Source organism: Megascapheus bottae, chromosome 18, assembly GCF_031878675.1.
Source record: "Megascapheus bottae isolate mThoBot1 chromosome 18, mThoBot2.hap1, whole genome shotgun sequence".
Taxonomy (NCBI): Eukaryota; Metazoa; Chordata; class Mammalia; order Rodentia; family Geomyidae; genus Megascapheus; species Megascapheus bottae.
The window spans coordinates 37831383-37855965 of record NC_143526.1 but is presented as its reverse complement, the minus strand read 5'-3'; the positions used below and the strand labels follow the sequence as shown (position 1 = coordinate 37855965).

At 52.1% G+C, this 24583-nt stretch overlaps 1 protein-coding gene across 1 annotated transcript; it reads left to right on the top strand.

The window, feature by feature from the left end:
• Positions 1–1129: 1129 nt before the first annotated feature.
• On the top strand, positions 1130–24134 carry Ada (adenosine deaminase). The gene is made up of 12 exons (XM_090352403.1): positions 1130–1256; positions 11089–11150; positions 14076–14198; positions 18011–18154; positions 18714–18829; positions 19851–19978; positions 20939–21010; positions 21093–21194; positions 21453–21517; positions 22784–22913; positions 23351–23450; positions 23861–24134. The coding sequence occupies exons 1-12, from the start codon at positions 1224–1226 to the stop codon at positions 23875–23877; spliced, it is 1092 nt and encodes a 363-aa protein (XP_090208529.1). The 5' UTR covers positions 1130–1223; the 3' UTR covers positions 23878–24134.
• The last annotated feature ends 449 nt before the right edge of the window (positions 24135–24583 follow it).

Genomic DNA, 24583 nt, shown 5'->3' with positions numbered 1-24583 from the left:
GGCTGAATGTGGACTCTTTAAGGGAAGGATGGCCTCTCCTAGCAGCTCAAAGGTCCTCAAAGAAAATGTTCCAGAGACCTGAACACAATATTCCCTCAGGTATGGAAGTCCAGTAATGTGGCTTCCACTGTCACCTAGGCTTCTCAGGAGCTGGAGGTGGGAAATCAAGACTCCTTTATACAGAGATGAATAGCAAAGAAGTTGTCCAAATTCTAATGGACCAACAAGTGGTCCAGGTGGCCAGGCTCTGGGGGAACAGGCTAAGCAGCGTAAGACTGACTTTAGAGGACAGGAATGTAACCCCAGGGGCTGAGGACACAGTAACTGGGTCAACAGAGCAGATTCGAATCCACTCACAATTCACCCACAGCCAAGCAGGCTGCTTCCCTCCCTGAGCTTTTATGGGTTATAAACGTTGCTCCACGGTGTAACCGTTTATCCCCCTTCCCTGAACATTGCTTCTGCGGAGATCAGTCGGGGCGAGCACTTGAGGGTCTGCGGTGGTCTCACTGCACGTTTTACACACCCGGTAAGGGTTCTCAGGGTGACTGCGCGCCCCTCCCTGACTCTCCAGCCCCCGGAGCCTCTCTCACACGATGCTCTCCCCTCGCCGCCCTGACCTCTTCACCTGGCGGTCTTCAGCAGGCCCACCTCCCAGCTGGAGCCCCAGGAAATCGCCCTAATCGTCGGGCGGCCGCAGCGAGCGTGGCCTAGCGGGTGGAGCCCAGCTCGGGAGGCTTCAGAATCTCACCGGCTCCGGGCCTCCAGCTCCGGCCTGCACACAATAGGCGTCTGGGCGCCGCAGATGCGTCCTCCGACCCGGCTGCAGGAGCCGGGGGGCGGGCGGCGGGCAGAGCTGGCGTGGCTCCGGCCCCGCCCACAGGAGGCTCTGCCCAAGTTTTCGGGTGCGCAGCAGCCCCTCAAGGTCTGGGGCGTTCGTCATTCGTGGAAGCGGGAGCGTACCCCGGCCAGCGGGAGGAGCCCCGGCTCCAGCGAGGGGCGGGGCGGAGGCCGAGTGGGCGGGGCGATTGTAGGGGGCGTGGTCTGCGGCTGGGCGGGGCGAAGGGCGTGGCTGGCTAGGAGTGGGCGGGGCCGGGGCCGGTAAATAGTGGCTTGGCGGGCCTCGGTCCTCCAGGGCCCTCCGGGACGCGGACCCGACGCAGATCCGGTGCAGACTGCGAGCTTCGACAGAAAGAGTCGCGCCGAGACGCACGCTGGGCACCATGAGCCAGACGGTCGCCTTCGACAATTCCAAAGTGAGCACGAGTCGGGGCTCCGGGACGGAGGATCGTCCTGCTCCTGGTTTCCCGAGGGTTTGGGGGGGTCCCAGGCCCCCTCACCGCAGCAGCGCAGCACGCGGGGGCTCTTGGGGGGGGGCTTTCGTTCTCGTTCCCGGCTCTGGCTCGCCCCCAGCCTATTCCACGAGTGACAATGGGGCAGGGAGCGCCCAGAGCCCGGAAGCTCCGTGGCCGGCCTCCAGGCTCCCCGAGGCTCCCCTGCTCCTTCCTGGCCCCCTCCTGGGTCCCAGCCCTCCCATCTGCCCCGCGGGCTCCCAGCGCCCCGGGGGGAGCCGGGCTGGGGGCCTGACGTCCGCGAACCTCGGGGGAATGGAGCCCCGGAGTCCAGCTCCAGGTCCTGAGGGACTCCCCGGGGCGTTCGGTGAACGGAAGCAGCTTTGTACTTGAGCATCAGGGTGGCTTGGCGAGCGCCAGGGAACCCCGGTTCGTGGGAACAGCGGGTGAGGTTGGCAACAGCGCACGACCCCCCGCCCCTCCCGGAAAGCTGGGGACCCTGGGCCTCTGCACACACACAGCAGGCTTTTCTGGGAGGGGGTTGGGAGTGCACGACACAGCCAATGGCCCGAGGTAAAGCCCGGTTGTTTCTCCACCCATCAGCTGTAGCATCTTAGGGCTTTGCTGCCCTTCGAGACTCTGTCCAGGCGGAGCCCCAGAGTCAGCCAAGTAGAGTCAATTGGTCAATAGATGAGACTAGAGGGCCACGGGGAGGAGTCAGAGGCTGTCAGCCTCAATTCTCAGTTGCAGAGAGTTGACAGACTTCACGGTCCCTGTTGATGAGAATCTAGAGAAAGCAGGGGAGAGGGTGGGCGGGCTTGGGCCCCCACTATCTATGCCCTCACGGGAGAACTACTCCCCTGCTCCCTGAGGGAAGTTAGGGAAGTGGGGCTAGCCCTCCTGCCCCACCCATGCCTCCTTACCTCTGGTCTGGATGCGGGCCTGTTATTAGTGCTTTCTTGCCTGCTGGGGACTCTGTCCTTGGGCACGGAAACCACCTTCCCTAATGGGAAGCCAATAGCCCGGAACTGATCACAGATCACCAGCATCAGCACTTGCAGTGTGTTCCTGTTTTACCCTGGGGTACTCGGGGAGCAGCTCTAGAGGAGGCACTATGACCCTGAGCCCCAGTTTGGGGGCCTTGCCCAGGACTGTCAGCTGATTCATGGTGATGGGTCATCTCTCCCCCAGGGCCTCACCTGGGCCTGTGGGGATCATGCATGGGTGTCTGGATGCTAATCAGTAATGCTTGAACATTCAGGTAGTGTCTCCTATGTCTCAGGTGTGACAAATCTCCCGTTCTACAGAAGGAACGCAGCTTGAGCTGGCTCCCAATGTGGGAAGGAGCCACTCTAATTCTTTGTATCACTAGCTGGAATTTACTGAAGGAAGGTTATTCTAAACACAATAACTGTCTATGGCCATTGGATCCTGGCAATGACCTGGTCGACAGTCAGTGTCATCCCCATTTACCAACTGGGAGACAGGTACAGAGAGCTTAGCCAGGCCCAAGATCACACAACTAGGAAGTAGCCAAATTGGGAGTTGAGCCCAGAGAAGACTCACTTCAAAATCTACACCCATCAACCAGTGGCAGTGGTGCATGCCTTTAAATCCTTGCTACCAGTGACTGGGAAGGAGGATTTTGAGTTCCAGGTCAACCTTAGCTACCTAATGAGATCTCACTTCAGAAAAATAAAATAAAATCCTTCACCATCTCTCCTAAGCTACCTCTAGTGGACTTTGGGAACTGGCCGTGCCAGCACCCACCTCCTGGGCCTTTGCTGGATTCATTAGTTCCTCACATCCATCACCTGTCAAGGCTTGGTCAGTTTTAATAAGGAAGAGCAGGGCTATACTCCCTATATGCTCAGCAACACAGAAGATGGAGATGAGTAGGATTGTGGTTCAAGTTTGGTTTGAGCAACATGTTAGTGAGGTCTCATCTCAAGCAATAAATCTGGGCATCCCAGCTACACAGAAGACATAAAGGAGAATTGTGGTCCAGGCCCACATGAGCAAAACCGTGAAACTATCTGAAAACTAGACTCTATATGTAAAAACAAAAACATAAAGCAAAATCATCTAGGGCCATGCCTCTCAAGTGACCAGCCATGCTGGCCATGTGGCTGCTGTACCAACTATGACTGCCTGTGGCATGGTATCGGATCCTAGATGCCTTCCACAACTTATGTCACAGAATGTCAGATGATTCAGCGAGCTGGGTTCATCCCCACCTATAGAACTCGAGAACTAGAGAGGTGAAGGGCCTGGCCTAAGTCTCCCCAAGATTTTTATACCTTGCAAACAGCTGGCCAGCTTGGAGAGACTCCGTTTCCTTTTCTTTTTCTTTTTTTCTTTTTTGTTGTTGTTGGTGGTGGGGCTTGAACTCTGGGACTGGATATTGTCCCTGAGCTCTTCAGCTCAAGGCTACCACCCTACACCTGGAGCCACTTCTGGTTTTCAGGTGGTTAATTGGAGATAAGAGTCTCATGGACTTTAGGGCCTGGGCTGGCTTTGAACCATGATCCTCAGATCTCAGCCTCCTGAGTAGGTAGGATTACAGGCATAAGCCACCATGCCCTACTAGACTCTGTTTCTTTCTTTTCTTTTCTCTTTCTTTCTCTCTTTATTTCTTTCTCTCTTTCTTTCTTTCATCCTGGGGCTCAAACTCAGGCCCTTGGGCTTCCTCAAGGCTAACACTCTGCCACTTGAGCCACAGCACCACTTCTGGCTTTTCTATGTATGTGGTACCAAGGAATTGAACCAGAGTCTTCTTGCATGCTAGGCAAGCACTCTACCACTAGGCCAAACTCCCTTCCTCCTGCAGAGGGAACTGAAACACTAGTGTGCCTTTATTTCCCTAACATTTGCATGCTTACTCTATACCAGGCACAGTGCTAGCTGCTTTGCCTATAGTAATGTAGTTTATGCTCCCATCAGCATTCTGGGCTATGCTCTGTTACTTTCATTTACCTAGAAGGAAACTGGCTGTGGGGAAAAGGAAGTTGTCAAAGTTACAACGTAGAGTTAAACGCAGATCCATCCCTTTGCTGATTTGCCATTCCCAGTGAGGCATGGGGTGGGGGTGGGGAGGAGTCAGGGCCTTCAGACAGACAGGGAGGGATTCCACCCCTGCCTTCCTGCTTGGTAGCTACAGGAGTTCAGACAACACATTCTTGTCTTTGGCATGATGGAATGGAGAGACCAGTGTCCTGGGGCTTTGGGAAGGAAACAGCTGGGCCTGTTGCTCTTCTGCAGTGCCTGGCAGGTGGCAGTGGTTCTTATGTGTTTCCGTCCTGAGAGCTGCAAGGACCCTGGCAGGCCTTGCTGCCTGTAGAGTTGCTCTCCCTACTTGTCTTCCTGAGACAAAGCCCCTGGGTACACCGCTCTGGGCTTTCTGTTACCAGGCCAACTGTTGAAACCAAAATGCCCCTGGGAAGAAACGCCTGCCTTACCCATTTTTACTTACGTGGCAGTTTTGGGGGGAAGGGAACAATGAACATCGAGTTTCATTGTTTGACAGAAGGAAGAACCAGAGAGAGAAAGAGGCCTGGGTCACAGAGGGAGGCCAACCTCCAGATTCAGCCTCCAGCCTTAGCATGGGAGAGCTGGGAGAGACTTGTCCATCTGCTCAGGTGTCCAGAGCCATCATGCTCTGGCCTTGGACAAGGGGGAAGAGCCCACCAGGGGAGCCCAAACTGAAGTCTGATGCTGCCATGGGGGTGAGGCAAATCTGCCCCCATGTGTTCGGAACAGCTGCAGGGTTAGGCAAGTCTTTGTGGTTGTAGTGACCAGGGAGATACAACAGGAATTTGAACTGGGGTCTGGGCCTGAGTCCTGATCTACTTTTGAAGCAGGAGAGTATGAATGAGTTTAACTTCCCTGTACCTTAGCTTCCCCTGTTACATAGGAATCATAGCTATGTAACACCACGTGCAGGCCTGGAGCCATGCCAGCCTGCCAGTCACAGCTGCTCTTCAGCAGCAGCAGCATTGCCAACTCAGTATCTTGCTGGGCAGGATATAAAGAACCTGTCACAGGGGCAAAAACTTCCAGCTTTAAGGTCACACAACTTCCTGGCTGTAGGGCTCATCAGTCTGTGACACTCATTAGTTTTTTGCAACCTAAGATTGGTTCCTCCAAGCTTCAGTCTTGTCATCTGTAAAGTGGGCCAACTGAGCTGAGTCCCCAGGTGATTGCCAAGGTGAGTTCTCTCAGGTGAAGACTTATCTGGCTGTGTGGGAAACCTCTGAGGGGCTCACACACAGCAGCAAAGAGCTCTGAATGGCCCCTGAGGAGCATGAGACACTGGGAGACTGCTCAGTCCCTTCTACTCTGCACCCAAATAGCTCAAGCCTTGGAGGGCTCCCTGGAGGAAGTAGAGTTGAGATAGTTTGTTGATTCAGGGATGCTCTGTTTCCTGGCCTCACCCCAAACATCAGCTGAGAGACCCTGGGGGCACCCAGCCCTGGGCTGTGTACCATAAAGTTCATTGCCAAGAGCAGAGCTGGACAGGGAGTGAGGGGCTGCTGTGGGCTCTGCCAGATCCAGGGTGGGGAGGTCAGCCTCTTAGCTTCACTGATGGAGGTAGTGAGGGAGAAAAAGCACATTGTGTTGTGCTAGACACTGCAGGTACAGCAGGGTGACACAGACTGGTCTCTGCTCACAGTAACTGCTAATGAGGAGACAGACATGTTATATAAATGAGAGAGAAGTCAGTGGAGTGGACACCTAGAAGCCTGAGGAGAGGTTGTCTGCTTGGCTTGGCACAGGAGGCAGCCAGTCTTGCTGCTTAAATCAGATCTGGGAGTAGCTGGCTAAAGACTCCAAGACATGGTTCCTTATCCTGGGTTCCTATCTTGGCTCTGCCACAGTCACACCAGGTCACCTTGGGTGCCACAGGCTGGGAGAGCCCTTCTCTGGGACTCACCTGCACATGCCTGCCTAGCATACTGCTCTTGGCAGTATGCTTGAATTCAGGCCTTAAGCTCTTGGGTAGCCCTGCTCCCAGGCCCTTTTGGCTTTATTTTTTTCAGGTAGGGTATTGCAGGGTGTGTGTGTGTGTGTGTGTGTGTGTGTGTGTGTGTGTGTGTGTGTGTTGCACAGGTTGTTTTAAGGTAGCTGCTTGTTTATCCCTGAGCCTACAGCTGGATCAGTATTTCTCTTGATTTTGGCTTTCTGCTGTAGCTGGGGTGACAGGCATGTTACCCTGAGCATATTCTTTTTGTTCAGATCTAGTCTCACAAACTTTTCTTGGCCAGGCCCAGAATCTTGACCCTCCCAATCTCAGCTGCCTCCATAACTTGAGTGACAGGTACACACGACAGCACCCAACTACTGGTTGACATGGGGTATTGAAAACTTTCAGCTTGGGCTGCCCTGAAACTACAATCCTCTTAATCTGTGCCTCCCAAGTAACTCGGATTATAAGTACGAAAGGCCTCTCCCCATGGAGCTTGCATTTTTGCCAGCCTAGCCTGGGATTGGGGTTGTCTTACTCATGCCTCCTGCGTAGCTGGGGTGGCAGGCATGCACCACTACACCTGGCAGAAGATACTGCGAAGCAAGTCTTTGAAAGCCAGGACTCAGTGCTTTTCTTCAATGCTGGGCATGTACTTAATGTCTGTTGATCACTGAGGCCATACAATTCATGGCCCTGGGAGCACTTCCGGCCCTCCTAACAACATTCCCAGCTGTGTGTCAGCCTCACTGTGGGCAAGCACCAAGGGCAGTGGTTCTTCCCCAGCAAAGGCAGGAGGCCCGTTCTATGGCTGTGGGAAAGACTTGGGCTTAGAGGTAGAAGGACTTGAGTCTCAACCTTGCTCTGCTCCCCATCACTCCACTCTGTGTTGCCCTGGGAAGATCCTGGAACTCCTGTGAACTGAGCTTAGCAAGTTCATTTCCCTGTCTGCCACTAGAGTGGCAGCAGACCTAGACATCTGGATTCAATGAGATCAAGGCTGATGATTGGCACGTAGCTCTAGCATTAATCATTACCGTTGTCATATTGTTCCTGTGTGAGCTGAGGCCTACAGAGTAGTAAGGAGTTCAAGAACCAGACCTGGGTTCAGATTCTGGACTAATTGTGTCTTTCGGTACTTTTTTGAGCCCCCATTTCCTCATCTGTAAAAGGAAAGTGAAGCTGGATACTTGTGACTCATGTCTGTAATCCCTGCTACTTAGGAGGCTGAGATCTGAGGACTGTGGCTCAAAGCCAGCCCAGGCAGACACATCTGTGAGACTCTTAATCTCCAGTTAACCAGCAAAAAGCCAGAAGTGGAGCTGTGGCTCAAGTGGTAGAACACCAGCCTTAAGTGACAAAACTAAGGGAGAATATTCAGGCCCTGAGTTCAAGCCCAGTACACACACACACGCACAGACTCCCTTCCTTTGTAGTTGTAAGGATGAAGGTAAGACATGCATAGTAGACATTCAGATGTTAGAGGCCCCTGCTCCTGCTTTATCCAGAATAGCACCAGGAGAGCAGGGTCCTACCCCGATCCACAAGCTTATACCTCAAGGTCATTTGGGGTATGTGAACAGACTTTTCCCTGGCAGCTTTCTAGAATGTTCTATGAGAAGCACACCACCTATAGAGGTGATTCTGCTTCTCCCCCTACATACATCTGAGCAGCCTGGGGGGGGGGGCGTGATGAGCAGGCTTTTGGAGACCCTCCCTGCACTGCTGTCTATGAGGCTCTGCCTGCTGACCGCCTGTTGTATTCAGATGGGGTGAATCTTGCCCACATGTTTAGCCCCCATATGGACCCCTCATTAGCTGTCCCCACCCAGCAGCCAGAAAAAGCCTTTAAAAAGGCGCCACCCTGATTCAGACCGTTTCTGTTGAAGTCTTTTATTGCAGCTATGAGCTGATCTCCAGGCAGTTCTGGCCTGCTTCCTGATTGCCACGCTCAGCACCTGCACTGGCCCTGCTTGGCACCCTTCTCCCTCTCCTGGCTTCTCCCTGGCTGCGCGCTCTCTCTCTCTCTCTCTCTCTCTCTCTCTCTCTCTCTCTCTCTCTCTCTCTCAATCTCTCTCTCTCTTCCACTCTTCCTCTCTCCCCCCTCTCCCTCCCTCCCTCTCTTCCTTCTCCTCCTGCATGCTCTTTTCTGGCTGCCTTTTCTCCATTGCTGTCCTTTCCTGTGTGATTTTCTCCAACTTGAAGCTCTTAGTTTTGTGTCTTCTTGCAGCCTGTGACCGAGTTCAGAAAGGTGTGTTTGCTTCTGCTCCGCCAGCACAGAGGCCTGGCCCTACAGAAATAGCCCCAGCCTGAGCAAACCACGCCAACCTGGTGCCAGGTGTCCTGGCGCCACCAACCTCCAGCAGGTGCTCCCTGGACTCTTGTCAGTGATCTCCCACATCAAAAAGCTTCAGTTCCTCCTGCAGACCCCATGTCACCATCTCACTGGGCCCCTGCACACGCTCTGCTCTCTGCCTGGAAAGTGCTGTAGCCTTCCTCCTTGCCTCACACTTCTCCTTGGTCATTTAGCTCACGACTCACTTTCTCTAGGCAGCCTGAGTTCTTTCCTTTGGCATTTTCTCGTGTGTACTTCTGGAGGGGTTCTCCTGGTTTGGGACTGTGTTTATAGATGTGACCTTTGCTTGGCATTTCTCCCTGCTTGTGGACCATGAGCCACAGGACAAGATATTGTCCTTGGCACCTCCAGGGCCCAACAAAGGGCTCTCCAACTTTTTGTCATGTGCAAGACTCAGAGGTGACATATATTGAGCTCAGGGAGGAAGGGCACCCCCCCCCCCCGGCCCCGGTAGCAGCTGAGGACATGGAGGCCAGGAAACGACGTGGCTTTTTCCAGGTCATTCAGGCTGAGAGGAGGAGGAGCCAGGATGTCAACTCTCGCTAGGAGACCCCCCTTAGCCACAACATCACTCTGCTTCTCGTAAGATCTTCCCCCAGAATCTCATGAGGGCTAAGGAAAAGCAACAAAGACACAAGGAAGTGAGGCCACTGGCTGTCACTCACATAGCTGGCTGGCCATTCTCAGGGCGAGGATCTTGGACATTCCAGAATGTGCTGAACTCACTTTGAGAAGTCAATAAACCTTTGGCCAAGTAGGACTTGGACTCCCTTGGCTCTCAACAATGAACTTGATCCTCAGCTCTGCTGTGAGGCATGCTCTGTCTGGGGCCCGCTTCTCCAAGTTCCCCTGGACAGGAGGCCCTGCCTGGGTGGGGTTTCTTCTGTAGGAAGCATGTCCTGTGGGTGATCCTGATGTACCCTGGGCCACAATCACCCCTCAGCTCCTTTTCCAGCCAGATTGCTTATCTGGGTCATCAGTGTCCAGAGATGGCTCCACCCTGGCAGAGACGGCTTTGAGAGTTTTCTGGGAAAGTTCCTGTAGCTCATATGAGGGAACCTCCTGTATTGTTCCTAAATATGGCTGAGATGAAGGAACTCTATCTTTAAAATATACCTAGGTATAATTGCTTCTTGTTTTTTTTATTTAAGAAAACTGAGGCTGAGTGAGGTCCTGCAACTTGTCTGAGATCACATACATGGTCGCAGAAGAGCTGAGAGTCAGGCTACCTACCCCTCTCCCCCATTCATACATGGCCTTGACTCTTCTTTTTGCAGGGTGGGAGGCAGAACTGGGCCTTGACCTCAGCACCTGAGTGTTGTCCCTGAGATTCTTTTTTCTCAAGACTACCACTCTACCACTTGAGCCACAGTGCCACTTCCAGCTTTTTCTGAGTACTTTATTGGAGATGAGAGTCTCAAGGACTTTCCTACCCAGGCTGTCTTCGTACCATGATCTTCAGATCTTAGCCTCCTGAGTAGCTAGGGTTGCAGGCTTAGCCACCAGCACTTGGCTAGCCTTGGCTTTATATATAAGGCGCTGCAGCATGCAGGAGGTAATCACCAAAATGTCCAAATGGCTAGCCACTGGTGGCTACACCTGTAATCCTAGCTACTCAGGAGTCAGATCTGAAGATTCTGGTTCAAAACCAGCCTTGACACGAAAGTCTGTGAGACTTTTAACCATGAAAAAGCCAGAATAGAGGGATGACTTAAGTGGTAGAACACCAGCTTTAAGTGAAAAAGCTAAGGAACAGTACTCAGGCTCTGAGTTCAAGCCCGAGTGTTGGCGCGCGCGCACACACACACACACACACACACACACACACACACACACAAAGAAAAAATAAATAAATAATGCCTAAGTATTGGCAAACCTTTCTAGACTACTTTAAAGATTTGTGTTGCCAAATATTGATTTCTGATAAGATACACTTCAGAAGCAGGCTTCTAAAAATGGATCTGATATCATTCAATTATTCCTTTATCCCAGGGCTTTGCATCTGCAAAGCATTCACCCCACCATAGGGTTAGATCTCCAACCCAAAGCCTGATTTTTTAAATACATTATAAATACTCCCCAGTTCCGGGGGTCTGCCATTAATCTATCAGTTAAATTTAGAGTTGGTTTAGCAATGTAGATGAGAGCAGAGAGCTTGGGCTTGGTATTTCCTATGAAACTGGTCTCACACTCAGTCAAGAGCAAAACCTTTGGGACTGGACTTGAGTTTGAATTCTGGTTCTGAATTTTTCACCTGTAGTTCAAGTGCCAGGGTGGGCTCTTAGTTCTGTTATTTGCTTGCAGTAGTCCTCATCTGTAAATAAGATAGAGTTAAATGCTCCCCTCCTGCCCAGGTGAAACTAAAAAATAATGTGTGTGAAGAATGTAAGCTAAGGAGAAGGTAGCTAACATTCATCATGGATAATATTGCTATTAGTTAATCCCATGGTCTCTCTCCCCCCCCCACTGTCTTGCAGGTGGAGCTTCACCTTCACCTGGATGGATCCATCAACGTTAAAACTATCTTATACTATGCCAAGTAAGTCCACAGATAAGACCTGCCCTCCCCAGGGTTCAGGGGGGCCTGTAGCTCTTCCCAGAGGCCTCATGGAGAATACCAGGGACCCCAGGTCCTTCCAGGGGCCCTGCGGGAACCAAGCCAGCCCTGGGCCAGAAGAAATGAGCTGTGAGCACACTGAGTCTCAATGACTGAGCCAGTATACACTGAGAGTGATCACAGCCCCTCCCCTCCAGAGATGCTGGGGAGATGGGCCCCGGATTGCACCCCACCCTTGTTTGTGAGGAACTGTGAGGACTCATTAGCTCTGGCACTGATTGGAACACTGTATCCCATCACTGAGAATCCCCTCAGGAGCTCTGCCCTTGGGAGGGAACTAGTTGGCTCTCAACCCCAAGTCTCCAGGAGAGTTCTGGCAAGCCCATCCATCTTGCCACTATTCCAGCAACCTTTCCTTGACTTTGGAAGCTGCCATTAAAGTGATCTGTGTTACTCACATAGCATAACCACCTCTCCACACCTTCCTGGCTGACTTAGCAGCTCCTCGTACCATCCACTTCATACATGCGTGCCTGGCAATCCAGGGCAGAGCTTAGAACCCAGTCCATTTCTCCTCAGCCCTATGAACTCTAGTGCACAGTCACTTAATATGATTAATCAGCACCTTAAGGCCCTGATGAGGAGTGAAAGCTCTGCTGTATCTCTGCCTGTCCTTTGACCACTTTGAGCTACCAGCTATTGCCACAGGCCCTGCCAAGGTTGTTAAGGCACGATATCCAGATTAGACCTAATTAGGACATTGTTCAGGGGTCACAGAACACTTCTTGGTGGGGAGAAGGCCAGAATGTCCCAGGTGAGAGGAGGGAAGGTCAGAGAGCCACCAGCATGGCCTGCTTTTCCCTGGCTCTGCCACCTGGTGGGCCCTGGGGGATATGGCAGGTGCAGATGGGGTTTGTGCAGTGTGTGCAGGCTATAAATACATGCCGAGATGGTGTAGCCAGGAAAGGAAGAAGGATGAGAGGAGACCCTAGTCTTTACCCCACCCAGCCAGCCAGCCCAATCCAGGGGCCACACATCTGTCCCTATGATTTTTCTCATTATTTCTTCTTTCTTCAGTTCTTGGGATCTTCCCCTTTCCAGGGGCTTCTTAACCTCTACCTCAGAAGCCTACCATGTCCACAGCACATGGAATCTGGCCACCCTTCCCTCCCCATCGTTGTACCACTCCAAGTCACCCTGGTGGCTCTGCAGTCTGTTGGGCCACAGGACTGTATTCTGTCTTGGAATACAGAGTGTCAGCTGCTCCTCTGAAGCCTCTACAGGGCCACAGTGCTGGACAAGGCCTTAGGTGGTATCTTTGGAACCCACTGCAGTGGGAGACTCAATTCACCCTCATGGTCCCTAAACATCTTCTGTGTGCCAAATCGACCCTGCAGCATCTTCTGGGGCCCCAGGCTAGTGAGGAGCAAAGCAGGCTGACTGACAGGGGTGTGTCAGGGTGGCCTTGGTGGTATCTACTGGGCACTTTACAGAAACTAGGGCAACCAGATAAGGGAAAGGGGACCTAGGGAACAGGCATTTGTTTGTTTGTTTATGCCAGTCCTGGAGCTTGAACTCAGGGCCTGGGCAATGTACCTGAGCTTTTTTTTTTTCTTTTGTGCCAGTCCTGGGCCTGAACTTAGCGCCTGAGCACTGTCTTTAGGCTTTCTCAAGGCTAATGCTCTAACACTTGAGCCACAGCATCACTTCTTTTTTCTATATACGTGGTAGAGGAATTGAACCCAGGCCTTTGTGCCTGCTTGGCAAACACTCTACCACTAGGCCAAACTCCCAGCCCCTGAGCTGCTTTTTGCCCAAGGCTAGCACTCTATGACTTGAGCCACAGTGCCATGAGGAATCAAACCCAGGACCTTGCACATGCTAGGCAAGCACTCTACTGCTAAGCCACATTCCCAGCCCTAGAACAGGCATTTATGCAGGAAAACATTTTATTACTTTACTTTTTATAGTGCTGGGGATTAAACCCAGTGCCTCACATGTGCTTGGTGAGTGCTCTGCCCTGAGCCACAAGCCACCTCCTGAATATCCCTTGCTAAAGGGACATTCTTGTCTCAAGCAGGCAACCTCCTCTCACCTCCTTGAGGATAATCACTTTTATATTTGTTGTTTTTTTTAAGTTCTCTATTTCTTATTCTGTCCCTTGTATGAGGGGCATCTCTTTGGCTGTCCCTTTTATCTTCAAGAAAATGGACATCCCCCACCACCCCCAATAAGAGCTGGGTAGAGCCACCAAGCTCACACCCCACTTCCTGAGGTTGCAAGGGGGGCAGAGCAACTGCTAGACAATAGAGATCTCCAAGCCAGAGGGGCATTCCCAGCGGGCTTGCTGAGGGGCCTGCTGCCCAGCCTGACTGGAGGCTGGCACAATGAGGGCACAGATCCCTGAGCTTGGTGGCCATTGTGCAAGCTCTACTCAGGAGCTGCACACGGGACCAAGCAGGCCGCTGTGCTGTGCCAGCCAGAAGGAGGGTGGAGGGGGAAGTTGTGGTGCCAGCTCCTTTCCCTGGAAATTGTGATGCTTGGGATATTGCTCCTGGTAGTCTCTGACTGGGCACCTGTTCAGAGCTCAGGAGGAAGTGGTGGGTGTGCCCTGGTACTTACCATGACTCCAAGAATCAGCCCACCAGAGCCAGGAAGGGTGTGTATATACATATACATGTATGCACATAAATGAACTTTCACCTCTCTCTGTCCCCTTAAGACATTCTGACAGGGCCAGCAATTCTGGATTCTATGAGACTGGGACCTCAGTTTTCCCATGTGTTCAAAGGGAGGATCTGGCTGGAGATATTCCTGCTGGGTCAGGAGTCCTTGGATCCCATCCCATCCCATCAGGCCTGGCTGGATCCCGCTGGACTGGTCCTTCACCCTCTCTTCTGTTTACAGGAAGAGAGGGATCCCCCTCCCAGCCGACACGGAAGAGGAGCTGCAGAACATCATTGGCATGGACAAGCCAGCCAGCCTCCCATACTTCTTGACCAAGTTCAATATCTACCTGCCCGCAATTGCGTGAGTGGCCTGCGACCCTCAGGTCCTGGGGCCTTAGCATCCCTGTGACTGGGACCCAAGGTGGCCCCTAGCCTAGGTTACTACAGGAGGCCCTGAAACCCCAGCCCTGCCATCACCACTGCATACACTGGAATGAACTTCTCCATTGCCTTTGGGCCTTGTTTTCCTTTTTAAAAAGTTGGTATTTGGGAACCGGGAGTAAGCACTCTTGCTTATCTAGCATGCGCGAAGACCCGAGTTCCATTCCTTGATACCACATACATACAAAAAGCTGAAAGTGGTGTTGTGGATCAAGTGGTAGAACACGAGACTTGAGAAAGCCCAAGGACAGTGTCCAGGCCCTGAGTTCAAGTCCTAGGACTGAAAGAAAAAAAAGTTGGTGTGGGGCTGGGAATGTGGCTTAGTGGTAGAGTGCTTGTCTAGCATGCATGAAGCCCTGGGTTCAATTCCACATAAACAAAAAAAGCCAGATGTGGTACTGTGGCTCAAATGGTAGAGCTATACCAATAGAGAGGCTATACAGCACCCAGACCCTGAGTTCAGGGCCATGATTGGCAAAAAATAACATAAAAAATAAAAAATAAAAAATTGATGCGGTGAGTTGAAATATCTTCCACTTCTACAGAGAAGTGGCTAACTATAGAAATGGACAGATCCTACAATCTGACTGTTTCCGAAGTGATGATGTTAGGCACTTAATCCTTTCTAGGTCTCAGTTTACCCCTGTGTGCAATAGAGCTGTTTGTCCCTAGCATGTGCCTCTTTCTTCAATGGCCAGGCTCCCTCCATGGAGAGCAGAGGCACTAGTGACTCTCGTGGCTTCTGTTTAAATAACAGAACATCTTTAGACATATAGGTACTGCCTACTGAATCATACTTACCTTTTATAGTCACCAACGGCCTACAAGGTAGATATTGCCTATATTTTTGTTGTTGTTCCAGTACTTGGGCTTGAACTCAGGGCCTGAATGCTATCCCTTAGCTTTTTCACTCAAGGCTACACTCTACTACTTGAGATACAGCTCCACTTCCAGCTTTTTGGTGGTTAATTGGAAATGAGAGTCTTAAGGACTTTCCTACCCAGGCTGGCTTCGAACCTTGATCCTCAGATCTCAGCCACCTGAGTAGCTAGGATTACAAGTGTGAGCCACTGGCTTCTGGCTGACATTGCCTACATTTGCAGAGATAGAAACAGAAGGGCAGGACAGTGTGGCAGTTGTCTCCAGACACACCACTGGCCAGGCAGCCATCCTGCCACCCTGATGTCATCCTAAGCCTTCTGGGATGGGGCAGAATGCCCCAAGGCAGGCAGGAATCAGGGATTTGGCAGTTAGGGCTCCAGGACCTGGGTGAGAAGTCCAAAGATGGGGAAATCAGAAGTACCTAACAGGAAGAGGGAGGGCAACTAGCCTACACAGGATGGCAGGGTTGTTATATTCAGGAGTGACATCTGAGGTCCATGGGCTGGCATGCCACATCAGACAGGAAGGGTCCTGAGGCAGGACCATGTGAGCTCGGGCTGCAGGCTAAGCTAGTCTCTGGGCTGTCTGGAAGAGACATAGCTGCCCTTGCCTTAGCCATGGCGTACAGACAGACTAGTCCCCCACATGCTGTGTCTTCTCCACAAACACATGTGAACATTGCTAAACACATGTGTAAGCAGGCTTCCTGTCCACCAGGAGTCCTGAGTGTAGTCACCATCTCTCTTACCACCCAGAGGCAGAAGGCTCAAAGCAGAAAGGGCCTTGGGCCCTGAAGGTCTGTGCTGGGTCCCTGGGGCCATGGCCCGCTAGAGGTCATACCATTCCATAGTACTATCAGAGATATCAGTGAAGTTTACCTTGGTGCAGGTAAACTGAGATCCAGAGAGAGGGGGGAGGAAGAGAGAGAGAGAGAGAGAGAGAGAGAGAGAGAGAGAGAGAGAGAGAGAGAGAGAGAGAGAGAGAGAGAGAGAGAGAGAAACATGCAAGGTCTGAACCTGGGTCTCTAGTTCAGGGCATCATACTGAGAAGGGGAGTCTAGAGTATAGGGTGGCAAGAGGAGAGGATTTAGGCCTTTGTCTTCCAATTTTCATACTGTGACAGGTGAGGAATATTTCACTAACAAAGACCCAGGAGTGGGCACAGGGAACTGTCCTAACCCTTTGAAGCCTAAGGCATCTCCCTGTTTCTGAATTTTCTAGTATCTCCATGGGCTCCCATGGTCAAAGCCAAGGGTGCCATGTTAGTTCACAGGGCCTTAAACACTCCAGGCCTTCCCTCCTGTTCTTTCACCCTGGCATGTCTTCCTCTCCTGTGCTCAGAGGCCAAGCATGTCTGACCTTCTACCCTCTACCCTGGCCGTTTCCTTTGCCAGGAAGCCCACTGCTCACCTTTTCCCATCCTTCATACCCTCTTGTACAGTAAGACCTCTGCCATACTACTGAGCACCACTGTTGCCCACCATGCTTTTGCTTTATCCGTGTCTGTGGGCCTGTCACCCCCTGATCTGCCATGTATACCACTTGCTTATGTGGCTGGTGCTCTGAGGGTGAGCCCCTGCCTTCCTTCTTGCCCAGTTCCTAGGATGCCACGGCCCAGCATGAGAGCTCCACATGTACATGGGGAAGGAATGACTTCACAGCTGTAGGGAGATGGAGGTGGGGGGTGGCTGGGCCTCTGGGCAGTACAATGAGTGCTCTCCCCCTGGGGTGGAGCTGAGCCCAGACTTGGGACTATTCCCTGTTCCAGAAGGCCAGTATCCTCCTCCTCCTCCTGGAGGCCACGTACTTACCACAGTCCTTCCTCCTGAGTGTGGCCCCAGCTCCCCAGGGCTGGCACCTCCTTTCCGCCAGAGACTCTTGAAGGGTCTGCCTGACTTCCTCAGTCATTCTACCAACCCATGGTGTGTTCACTGTTTGGGATGGAAACTTGCAGCTAGACTGGGTTTACTGGATTTTGGGTCTATGCTGGTGGTGATGGGAGACCCTGATAGCTCACTCTGTGGTATAGTCCTGAGCTCATACACAGTCCTAACAACTAAAATACTTTTGTCTCCTCTGTGCCTAAAAGATGTTTATTTATTATATTTGGCTGGCTTGTTCTCACGCCTAAGTGGTTGGAAGCTATTAGGACTCAGAAGAAATGTGGGACATACTCTAGTGTCCTTTTAAAAACATAGTTGGTAGTCGGGAGGGTAGCTCACCCCTGTAATCCTAGCTACTTAGGAGGCTGAGATCTGAGGATCAAGGTTCAAAGCCAGCCTGGACACAAAAGGACCTGAGACTCTTATCTCCAATTAACCTCTAGAAAACGAGGAAAAGTGGGGCTTGGCTCAAGGGCAGGGTGGTAGTCTTGAGGTGAACAGCTCAGGGACAAGGCCCAGGCCCAGGGGTAGGGCGGTAGCCTTTAGCTGAAGAACTCAGGGACAGCATCCAGGCCCAGTTCAAGCCCCATGACCCACAAAACAAAGCAAAACAAAATATAATTGGTATGGGTACATATGTGTTGCTGGAGATTGAGCCCAGGGCCTTGCACGGATTGGAGGAGTGTTCTTCCGCCAAGTACCCCTTACTCCCCACTATTGTGGGGAAGAGCAGAGGGCACACATAGAGAAGAAGGCAATAGAAACAGCAGGGGGAGGGGGAGGATTGGCATGTAATTGGAAATAGAAAAGATCGGAGTTGCCTAGCTTATCCAGCAGATCCCAGCAGAGCTTGGAGCTGGGGAGTGAGGTGCTGGGGACAGTAGACCTGGTCTGCTCAGGCTTGAGGACAACATCTTTTGCTCAAGGATCTTGGAGTTTGACCCTGCGACCCCTTTCTTCCCTTGCAGGGGCTGCAGGGAGGCCATCAAAAGGATAGCCTATGAGGTTGTGGAGATGAAGGCCAAAGAGCGTGTGGTGTACATGGAGGTGCGCTACAGCCCCCACCTGCTGGCCAACTCTAAAGTGGATCCCATCCCCTGGAACCAGGCTGAGTATGTGGCGGTCATGGGAAGAGCTGTGTGGAGGGTGTGACTGGGTAGCCAGACACAGAAGCAGTAGATTGCTGAGGGACGAGAGCAGCCCGACTCAGACATGGCCTATGGCCCCGAGAGGCTTTACTAAGCTCCGAGAAGGCTAAGAATCACCTCCTAACTTGGGTAGAAGCAGAAGGCTGTATCTCCATGCCACAGCTCTACCTGCTACTGCCCTTTAAAGTCCTGCTCTACCCTACAGCTGAAGTGAGTCTGGCTCATTCCTGTCCACCTACCGACACCCCTCAGATCTCAATTCTGATATACACAGAACGTAGGGATCACCAGGCTTTAGCTTAGCCACACTCCTCATCCAGGGGTGGGGAGGCTGTCTGACATCCCCACTGGGATCTAGAAGCATCTAAACAGTTCTAAGGAAGAGGGTGGGGGTTGCCAGGAGGTGAGGTCATCACTTGTCAGTTTTCTCTTAGAAGAGGAGGGCAGGTGAGAGACTTGTTCTCCCCGAAGCACAGGCCCAAGTTTCTCATTTACCTCAGGCCACCCTCTTCTCTCCACACAGAGGGGACCTCACCCCAGATGAAGTAGTCGACCTAGTGAACCAGGGCTTGCGGGAGGGAGAGAAAGCCTTCAATGTCAAGGTCCGGTCCATCCTGTGCTGCATGCGCCACCAGCCTAGTGAGTACCACCCTATCCTACCCAGCCGCCCATCTCTGAGTCTGTACCTGGCTCTTCTGGCACCCCTAAGCATGTTGGCATAATCCTGGAGCTTCCTAAAGATATCCCAGGCCTCCTGGGCAGATTCAGCACTTCCTGGTGACACTTTTCTTCCAGGAAAACAAGGCACTGACAGCCACATGACCTCTAGACAACTCAAAATCAAAAGATCCTGAACAACTGGAAAACATACAAGCCCAGAGTCCTCTCTGGAGACCCTGGGGACCTGGACTTACCCTGTCTGGGCCACATATCAATAGGTTTCTACATAGGTTTGCTTTGAGGGGTGTCCTGGTCATTGACCACGACCAAACCTCGTGACCAAACCTCTCTGGCTTGAGCTTCCTGGTTCAGAACTCATGTGCAATTCTGAGCAAGCCACATTATCCCTCTGTACCTGTTACCCTTTGTCCCAGGATGCTGCACCTAACTGCTTTCCTTGGCCCTAGGCCTGCCAAGAGCTTGTTCCAGGAGGGCAGAGATTTGCACGCATCCTGGAGTGCCACTGATTATTCCCATTTGACAGACTGGAAAACCAAGGCAGGGAAAAGTGAAGCCTCTTGCTCCTCCAGGAAAGCACAAGCTAGTGTTCAATCATTCTCTATAAATATATCAGAGTAACCTTATGGTCTCAGCAATATAGTATTACAGTATTTTCTCATCTTCTAAGGGGGGGAGTGAGCCCACCTTGGGTAGTGTTGCAGGTACCAAGTGAGTAAACATCTCATCTGTCACTCATGGAGCGCTAGCTCTGTCTTGGTACTTTCCACACAGACCTCGGCACAGCCTCACCATGGATCCTGGGAATGGGGAGGCCAAGGCTCAAGTAAAGAATCTCCCAAAGGCCATGTGGTTAAGACATGGCAGCTAGTATGTGAAGATGAGACACTGGCAGTGTCTTATGTGGACACAAATATGAGATGTGGGGCGGCCAGCAGTAGGCCAGTGCTGCTGACGGGGCCCTGTGGGCATCTCACCACAGACTGGTCCCTCGAGGTGCTGGAGCTGTGCAAGAAGTACTATCAGAACACCGTTGTGGGCATCGACCTGGCTGGTGACGAGAACATTGCAGGAAGCAGCCTCTTCCCGGGCCACAGGGTGGCCTATGAGGTGGGCTGTGGAAGGGGGTTCGCTGCCCTGAAGGAGCTCATAGGGAGAATGAGCATGGACGGGGCTCTGAGGCCCCACAACTATGTCTTAGAATTGGAGTCTGGAGGGCTGGCCTAGTGGTAGAGTGTTTGCCTAGCAGGCACGAAGACCCAGGTTCGATTCCCCAGTACCACATACATAGAAAAAAGCCAGAAGTGGTGCTGAGGCTCAAGTGGTAGAGCTCTAGCCTTGAGAAAGTCCAAGGACAGTGCCCAGGCCCTGAGTTCAAGCCCCAGGACTGGCCAAAAAAAAAAATTTTATAAAGTCAAGTCAGGTGCAGTGGCTCATGCCTGTAATCCTAGCTACTCAGGAGGCTGAGATCTGAGGATCCCTGTTCAAAGCCAGCCCAGGCACTAAAAGTCCACGAGACTCTTATCTCTAATTAATCACTAGAAAACCAGAAGTGGGGCTGTGGCTCAAGGGATAGGGAAGTAGCCTTGAGCTGAAGAGTTCAAGCCCCATGACCAACAACAAAAAAAAGCCAGCATGTGGCACTGGAAGTACTGGTTGACTTTGCCTATGATTTGTTCTGTGGCCTTGGACTAGATAGTCTCTTCTCAACTTAGTTTTCCTATTTGGAAGTGGAAGGGCCAAACTTCCTGTTTGGCCTTGGTCCCATTACTTTTGTGAGCTTCAATTTCCCTTTGTGTAAAAAAAATGGGTGTGATAAATGTTTAGGGGTGCTAGAATATGTATACACACACTTTCAAAACAGCGCCTGACACTCGGTGACTATGTGATAAATAACAGTCACCTCATAGCCTCGCCAGGGGGACCACGGCCAGACTGTGCTGTACTGTTGAAGCCTAGTCTGTCAATGGAGACCATCAAGCCTGCCAAGACTTAGCCCCAAAGTTCGGTGGAGGCAGGGCCTGCCAAGGCCCTAGCCAGGAAATCCTGACGTGGCTCTTATCCTTTCAGGAGGCCGTGAAGAGCGGTGTCCATCGCACTGTCCATGCTGGGGAAGTGGGCTCTGCCGAGGTGGTGAGAGAGGTAAGGAGCCAGTGTCCATGGGACCCCTTCTTGCTTCTCCCACTCCTGCTCACCCCACTCTCCCTTCCCTGCTTCTCCACAGGCCGTGGACATCCTCAAGACTGAGAGACTGGGACATGGCTACCACACACTGGAGGATGAGGCTCTTTACAAGAGACTCCGACAGGAGAATATGCACTTTGAGGTAAGGGGCCAGGGCTGGAGGGAACTGTCCCTTCCCCTACCAGACAAAAGAGGTAAAAAAACAGATGGGCCCCAGGAGCTGGAGAAGCAGGTGGGTCTTGTGGGTTGGTCAGTGGACATTCACAGTAGGGGATTCACAGGCCGCAGCAGAAGCAAGGCCAATGCAACCTGGCAAGAATGTAGCACAGCAGGTGACCCTGCCACTGCAGGGTGTGGCCTGGGGTCACCTGCTATGCCAGCCACACACCTGCCCTTGCAGGTCTGTCCCTGGTCCAGCTACCTCACAGGCGCCTGGAACCCGAAAATGGAGCATGCAGTTGTTCGGTGAGATCCGTTTTGTTCCTGGAAAGCCAAGGATGGGAGGGAATGCAGGACCCATGCACCAGCTCATGCCTGGTCTTGGTTAGGAAGCCTCTTTGCTTGGAAAGCAGGTGTTACTGACCTCATCTACAAATGCTCAAATTTACTGTAACTATATGTCGGCCACCTTTATCCCTCCATTCTAACTAAGCAGAGCCAGGGACTCTGCAGCTCACTCATTCCCAGAGTGCCACAGTGAAATGTCCACACTCCTACCCTGCTTCCTCTTCTTTGCTCCTGGTGCAGCTGGGCACTCCCTAGTGCCAGCCTGAAGCTTGCCCCTGGATGGTCTCTTCCAAGCTACCTCATTCCATGCCATGTCTAACCAGGCCCAAGGCCCTTCTTTGTCCAGTGACTGAGCCCTGGAACACAATACCAGGCATCAGGAAGGCCTTCTGAGGCCGTAAGGACTTGCAGTAGTTACAGCAGCAACTGTCTGTCAAACACAGCTATGTGGAGGGAGGGGTTTGTGCTCTGAGGCTCTGCTGACAGCCGGCCTGGCTTAATATGTGGTGTGGTGCCTGCCAAGGTTATTGGAGACATGTGGGAAGTGGTAAAGCAGGAAGGCCTAGGATAGCACCCAGGACAGTGACATGAAAGGGACAGAAAGGAAAGCGAATCTAGAAACAAGGCCAAGAGGAGTCAACAGTGAGTGTCCAATTCTGCTATAAATCAAGACTGGGAAGGAGCTAGGAAAGAGCCATTTGGTTTAATAAAAATCCTGGAGCTATGGCTCAAAGTGGTATAGTACTAACCTTGAGCAAAAGCTCACAGACAGCGCCCAGGCCCTGAGTTCAAGCCCCACAACCAACCAATACAAATAAAAAGAATCCAGGGCTGAGTTGGGATGTAGCTCAGTGGCAAAGCACTTGTCACTTGTGCAACATCCAGGGTTCTATCTCTAGTACCAAGAAGAATGCTGAGGCCTAAGGATCGCTATTCAAAGCCAGCCCAGGCAGGAAAGGCCATGAGACTCTCATCTCCAATTAATCACCAGAAAGACAGAAGTGATGCTATAGCTCCAAGTGGTAAAGTACTACCCTTGAGTAAAAGAGCGCAGGGGCAGTAGCATTAAACTTTGACTTGCTAGCTAGGTGGATCTGGACAAAACTCCCAGATTTCTCTGAATTTGTGTCTCCTCTGCACCAGGATCCAGTCCTTCAGGTCTGTCTGAGGCTGCAGGAGGATAAAGGGGACAGGTGGGGGTAACAGAACCTTTCTTCCTCCCAGCTTCAAGAATGACCAGGCCAACTATTCCCTCAACACGGATGATCCTCTCATCTTCAAGTCCACCCTGGACACTGACTACCAGATGACCAAAGAGGACATGGGCTTCACTGAGGAGGAGTTTAAGCGGCTGGTGAGTGGGGGTGAGGCCTCATGCAGGGCCTGGAGCCTCAGAATTACTGGAATCTGCCTAACAGTTCAAACCTAACCTGGGTCAGGTGTCCTGACCCAGGTCTGGGCAGTTTATCCTTTGCTTCAGTTGAGTGCCCTCTGTAAAGCTCTCTCCCCGAGTTGTGCTCAGCGACTTCTATAGCTCAGGCTGAGTCAGTCCTGGGTTCCAGTGTCCTAAGTCTGTCCCTGAATGGATCTTTGACCCCACATACTGTACCCCATCCCTGCAGGGCCTGGCTGGTCACATTTGTGTCAGGACCACATGGTTTCTGCTCTGATGCTTTTTGCTATGGGATCTGGGATTCCCTGCCACATCTTGTGAAGAATGGGGACTGTCCCTGGGTCACCAAGGGTTCCCTCCTTGCTCTGGCTCCATTTCTCCCTTGCTGGCCCTTTTAGAACATCAATGCAGCGAAGTCCAGCTTCCTCCCCGAGGACGAGAAGAGGGAGCTCCTTGACCAGCTCTACAAAGACTACAACATGTCACCCAAGGAGACTGGTATGCTCCTTCCTGGGCCCGGGCAGTCACCTGTGCTGGCTCCCACTTGAGCTCTTCTCGGCAACACTAAGAATGTGTGATGACTGCCTGGCCCTCTTGTGCCCACCTCTCAGCAGTGGCTTATTTCTGTGTAACTTTGCCTGAGGGGAAACTTCCTGATGGCCAGTCTACACCGTCTGGGGCCACGGCCACGGGCACGTGCACGTGCACTGTTACCATGGCTGCCTGAAGCCAAGGGCAGGTAATTGGGCCAGGTCCTCACTCTGTGTGTACCTCCCTGGGCGGCCCCTGCTCAAAGCGTCAATACTGTCGCCTGCGAAGAAAGCTCCTTTCTGGTTTTGGAGTGCTGTGATTTTTATACTGTCCTGATGCTGTGTATTGCTGATTTCTGCTTCTCTGACTGTGACCAGCAGGGCAGGACCCCTGAAGATGACATGGCTACCTTGGAGCCCTCACCCCATGGATGGCATCTTCCTAACTCCGTGGGATCAAGTGACACAGTGACCTTTATTCCTCCCAGGAAGACTAAACCATCAGATTCTGATGCTTGTGGAGCTGTGTGCCTGTCTGTGTATGCACAGACCTCCACAGGGTCTTATCTGTCCTCTAATCATGCCATGTGCCCGTGGCACATATGAATCTGAAATGTCCTCCTAAGGCAACTCACACTAAAAAAAAAAAAAAAAAAAAAAAAAAAAAATCTGGTGCTCAATAAAGCAGCTGGTGGCTGGTGCAGAGCATGTGCTCTTGGGCTTGTGACTTGAGTAGCAAAGAGGATGGAAGGGCACTAGGGATGCCTCACTAGGCAACCTGCTCAGCAGCAGGGGCCCCAGAAGCCCACGGAGGCTGTGAATGGAAACTGGCAGCCTGCAAGATAAACCAGGCCTTCTAGGTGCTGTCCACCTAGATGCCCTGCTGTGCTCTTGGCTCTACTCTCTCTACTCTGGGCTTGTGGAAAGCTATGGGTTTGCAGGGAGGGTGAGTTGATTGAAGGGCAAATCTGACACTGAGCCAGGGGTACTGCTGGTTACCAAAGGACACTGGCATCTTCTTAGGAGACCGTTCTATGGAAGCCTGGGAGATTAGAGCCCATCTGACTATGGACTTGAGGAAACAAGGCCCAGACTCTTCTT

Bases quoted from the DNA above. Each gene is read 5' to 3' on its own strand.
- Ada (XM_090352403.1), top strand. From the start codon at position 1,224: ATGAGCCAGACGGTCGCCTTCGACAATTCCAAA. The intron at 1,257-11,088 runs GTGAGCACGAGT...ACTGTCTTGCAG, and splicing joins TCGCCTTCGACAATTCCAAA to GTGGAGCTTCACCTTCACCT. The intron at 22,914-23,350 runs GTGAGTGGGGGT...TGGCCCTTTTAG, and splicing joins AGGAGGAGTTTAAGCGGCTG to AACATCAATGCAGCGAAGTC.